At 57.6% G+C, this 5,126-nt stretch overlaps 1 protein-coding gene across 1 annotated transcript in view; it reads right to left on the reverse strand.

Moving 5' to 3' along the window:
* Window positions 1-3,167: 3,167 nt before the first annotated feature.
* Window positions 3,168-5,126, reverse strand: part of IFITM10 (interferon induced transmembrane protein 10) — a 6,846-nt gene continuing 4,887 nt past the window's right edge. Inside the window, exon 3 of the mRNA XM_025878600.2 lies at window positions 3,168-3,813. Coding sequence (XP_025734385.2) covers window positions 3,664-3,813 — 150 coding nt within the window. The 3' untranslated portion in view covers window positions 3,168-3,663. The remainder of the gene's footprint in view (window positions 3,814-5,126) is intronic.

Genomic DNA, 5,126 nt, shown 5'->3' on the forward strand with positions numbered 1-5,126 from the left:
GCGCACTCCCGTGCCCCCCATCTGAGCCAGTGGTCTGTATTCGGTGGGAGCAGGAGGGGACTTGAGAGCCCGTCACGGAGAAAGACCCCTCTGTGGTTTCAGCGTCTGGAGAACAGGAACAGGCTGGAGAATGCTGGGCCAAGGGAGGGGCTGGGCGCGAACTGCACAGCCGCCCTCCCCAGCACACGCGGGCACACAGGCGGGCTCACACGGGCACACACACGCACACACGCGGGCACCCAGGCGGGCACACACACGCACATATGCACACACGGGCACACACGCGGGCACCCAGGCGGGCACACACGGGCACATGAGCACATGTGCACACACGGGCTCACACAGGCACACACGGGCACATGCACACACCTGCACACACCTGCACACATGCAGGCTCACACGCACACATGGGCACACACAAATCCTGACACGTGCACACGAGCACATGCGGGTGACCGCGGGCTCACACAAGCGCACACACGTGCACACATGCACATACATGGGCACACACACGTGCACACACTCACACACGTGCTCACACATGTGCATACAGCCAGTCTCGGCCTTTAGACCCATTTTCCATCCAGCCACTGGGTCTCGATCTTTTGAAGCTGGGCAGTGGGCTGGAGGTCACGAGGGCAGTGGCAGGGCCAATCGGGGCAGCATGGGGGAGGGGGAGGGCAGAGAAAGTTGCCCCCGAAGATGCAGAAACGAGGGGCACATGGAGCAGGACAGGAAGAGAGTGAGCCGGGGTGACTGGCTCCCTCGTTCCTACAAGTATTTACTGAGCGGCAAGTGCCTGCCCGACACAGTGCAAAACCAGATGAAAGCAGGGAGGGGAGTCGCGGGAAGGTCAGGGAGGAGCCCCAAGGGGCAAAGACACAGACCTGGAGGCCAGAGACCAAGACCGGACCCCGTGCCTGCCCTCCTGCTGGGGTGAGGGGTGCACCCGACACCACCACAGACACCCTGCCCAGAGAGCACCAGCCTCTCTCCTGAGCCCAAGGGTGGGGGAGACGGCACCTCCAGGGTATGGCCCCATGCTGCCCAGGAAGGACACAAACATCTGCAGGCTAGGGGTGCCTTTCCTGACTGCAAGGCCACTGGACCATATTGAACAAGAGCCCAAAAGCCTCAGCTGGGCGGGGCACGTTCCAGGGAAGAGCCCGGCCGAGGCCTTCTTCCTGGGGATGTTTTTCCTCCAGGTACCTGTCCCAGGGGCTCAGCCAGCTGCTGGCTGCAAAGGCTTAAGGAAAAAGAGCGAAGAAAACATTTTGCCTCTACGTTCCCGGCCCCGCCAGGCATAATAAAGCCACCTGGACATTAGGGTAGGGCCTAGGTTCACCCAGTCCCCAGTTCCCAGATGCCCTCCACATAACATTCTGACCCTCCCTCCTCCAGAAGGTTGCTGGGCAGTGATGGGAACCCACCTGGTATGATCTTGGAGGCTCTGGAAGCATGCAGGACCAAGCTGGCCCCAGAGGCTCCCTGCCCTCCAGCACCCTACCAGCCACCCTCCTGGGGGCCATCTGGAAGGCTCCCTGCTCCCCTCCACGTGGTGGCGTGCAAACCTGCAGGGGTCCCAGCTCCCCCCCCCATACCCCCACCCTGCATCCTGCCACTGCCTAGGGGTCAGGGGTCATGCCATGGTATTCTGTCTCTCCTCACCCCCTTCTGCTGGGCTTCTGGGTCAGACCAGGGGCTGGAGTCCTGCTCCCTCACCCAGGCACCTGCCAACCGCCCAGGCCCTGTTTGCTTGAAACCCCTTAACACTCTCTTAACAACCTCTTAACGCTCTCACCTGGGAAACATGTCTCCAGATCAGATCTGCTGCTCCCACAGAAACACCTGCCTCCCCGCTCAGCATGACTCTGCACACGGAACCTTGGACCCACCAGGATTCAAGTCCCAGCAGCCTGGCCTTTTTGGGATTGTCCAGCACCTTCCCGTCCTCACCAGATGCCCAGGCCGGTGTCCTGCTCTCCAGCCCCGTTGACGCCTTCCTTCTGGTGTGTCTGCTGCAGCAGCGCACCTCGTGGGAAAACCACGGAGCCCCTGGACGCATGCCCTCAGCTGACCCTTGCACCGCCCCAGAGACCGAGGGCACAGTGCCCCACCCCCACCTGGTTCATTTGCCCAGAAAAGACCCCAGACACCTCACGCTGCCTCTCTTCTCCTGTCATGGCCACTTGCTGCCATGTCCCCATCCCTCAAGCACGGCTCTCTGACCCTTCCTTGCTTCCTTCCTCCCCTACAAGCCCCTAAACCCAGTGGGCACCTCTGGCCTCTCCGTCCTCGGCCCGTCACACTCCCGGCTTTCCTACGGGGATGCCTGTCTTCCTGCCAGCCATCCCGGAAGTGGTGGTGTTCCTTGGGCTCCGCACAGGCTGTCACTGCTCAGGCTGCCCGGGTTCCCTGCGGAGGCTCCAAACCCACTGTTTCAGCCCAGATGGCTCTTCTGCTCCCACAGGGTTCCTCCTGGGGTCCCCATATTAGCACACAGCCCTGGCCAAGTTGGACATGCAGGGCTCGCCCCCAGCTCCTCCATGCCCACCTCACCTGCACACCCAGTCTGTCCCCAGATTCCATCAACCTTGCCCCTGAGACACGGTGAACGCCCTCCCTAGCTGCCCCAGCCCCAGCCCACACGCCACGGTCCCCACTGCAGAGTCTGCGCCCCACCTTGTACCCTCCAAGGGGTCCTGACGCTCCAAACAGCTCCACCCTCAAAACCCACGAAGCACGCCTGGTCCCTCCCCTGCTAAGCATGCCCCTGGGGCTGGGGGTAAAATGTGCAGGCCTTCCTCCTGCCCTCTCTGCACCTGAGCTGCCTGGTTTCCCAGACCAGCCATGACCCCGTGCCACGAGGGCTCTGTCCCCTCTTGGGGGATGCACTGGTTTTCTTTGCTCTAACTTACAACCAGGCGGGCAGCTGTGTTCTGGCTGCCTAACCCTCAAGGGGGCTTGTGTTTGGGACTCCCTCTGCCAAAGCCCCGCTCAGTCCCCTTGCATTGTGGGCAGAAGACTGCCAGGTCACGGAGTAAACCTTCCCCGGCAGAGTCAGCCCTGGGGGCCTGGACCACCGGGCAGTGCCAGAGTGGGGTTCCCAGAGCTGCCAAATTCCCCCCATGCCCTGCTCGGCCATGGGACAGAGGCTGGGCTGGAGCCAGACAGGTATTTTATTGAAAGTTCACAGATACAAGAGCTCTGAGCAGGGTCACAGCTTGGAGGAGGTGGGGTGAGAGGGAAGACAGAGTGAGTCCCCAGATGCTGGCAGCTCCCCCCCAAACTGGGAAGCTCCCACAGAAGCCCTTCTTGCTGGGTATCGGGTCAGAGGGGCCCCAGGAGCCTGGGGGGGGCACAGGAGGGCAGGGAGGGCAGCCAGTGGAAGCCAGGGTGCAGCAGCACAAGGAGACGCCCATAGACCCCAGAAACAGGCAGAGGCGGAGAGGGTCAGGAGGCAGAGAGGGTGGGCCAGCCCGAAGCTCGCTGCCCCTGTATTGCACAGAGCTTCTGACGGCCTCTCTGCCCAGGTCACAGCTTCAGGGGGGCTCCAGGGCACACGCCCTGCTCTGCCCAACCACACAGCATCCCGAGTCACATCAGGCGTGAAGACAGACATGTCCAGTGCCCTGTCTCCACAGCCAGCGGTGCCCGGGGGCCTCAGTAGTCGGTGAGCGGGTACCGCAGGAAGATGAGGACAAGGAGGATGCAGGACGCGGCCAGCGCAGAGCTGGTGATGTTGAAGAGCCGGGCCGTCTTGGCGTCTTCCACCGCTCCGTTCAGATCGTTGAGAAGCTTCTTGTCCCGAACCTGAGGCCAGGGGAGGAGGTGAGGCCAGTGGCCAGAGAGAAGGAAAAGGCTAGTACTGGGAACATCTGTGCAAAGGGCACACGGGAATTCTTTGTATTTCTTTTTGCAACTTTTCAGTAAGTCTGAAATTTTTTAAAATAAAATAGGATTGTCAACAATACTCTATTATTTGATTGGAAGTTGCTGAGAGCACATCTTAAGTGTTCCTACCACCAAAAAACTACAAACCTCAAAAACGATAATTATGTGAGGTGACAGGTATGCTAAAGAACCCCCCTGTTGCAATCATCTTGCAGCATGTACGTGTATCAGATCGTCACGTTGTACACATTGGACTTACACACTGTCACCTGTCAATTGTATCACAATGAAGCTGGAATCAATAAATGAATACGTAAGATGAAGGAGGAAGTTGGTCTCAGAGAGTTATATGATCAGACAATGGAGGATGTAAGTGTGCTCTACTCTGAACGGGGTTCCTAACCTCAAATTAACAGGGATTACCTAAGAATAGGCGCTATGCATAGACAGAAGAAGTGGCAGTCCCCGCAGTCTCTGGGAAAGGAATGTTAAGATACAGGGAGTAGGTTGGAGCCCAGAAAGTTCTGGGAAGACACTGGGCAGAGCTGGACCCATTTCCAAGATTCTCTGGTTATGAAGAAATGTTCCCGAGGAGGAGGCCACCCTCACCCAGGATAAATCTTAGGATTTCCTTCTCTTCAGCACTTCCTTCTTCCACAAAGTCCAAAAAGTGTAGTTGGATATGTGGATGGATGAAAAGGGAGGGAAAATAGAAAAAACAAAAACAAAATAAAACAATAGTGCATAAACTGCATGGATGGATGAGATGACTTAAGGGGTAATAGGGTGCGAGTGAGCAAGGATGAGTGTGGAGACAGGTACAGGATGAATGGATGCACATGGCTCAGCTAGAGGAGCAGAAGTGATGGCAGATGGCTTGAAGGATGAGTGGATGCATTGACGTGTTGGGTCAGAGGATGGATGGATGGCTGACAGGTAGAGTTGGTAAGTAAGATGGAGAAAGTTACTTAGAAATTGAGGTTAGATGAATAGTTAAGGGCACTGATGTATAAAATAGGTGGGATGAGATGAGGAGAAGTAGGGAAGGGAGGAGGATGCATAATGAACATGTATAAACACAGATGAATGGAGGGTTGGGTGACTATTTGGATGGGTTGGAGGAAATAAAAGAAGATGGATCAATGTATAAGGGATGGTGGGTGGGTGGATGGATGGATGGATGGATGGATGGATGGATGGATGGTTGGATGGTTGGATGGGCAGGTGGATGG

This window comes from Callorhinus ursinus, unplaced genomic scaffold (genome assembly GCF_003265705.2).
Source record: "Callorhinus ursinus isolate GAN/ISIS: 27379988/994484 unplaced genomic scaffold, GSC_fseal_2.0 scaffold51, whole genome shotgun sequence".
Taxonomy (NCBI): domain Eukaryota; kingdom Metazoa; phylum Chordata; class Mammalia; order Carnivora; family Otariidae; genus Callorhinus; species Callorhinus ursinus.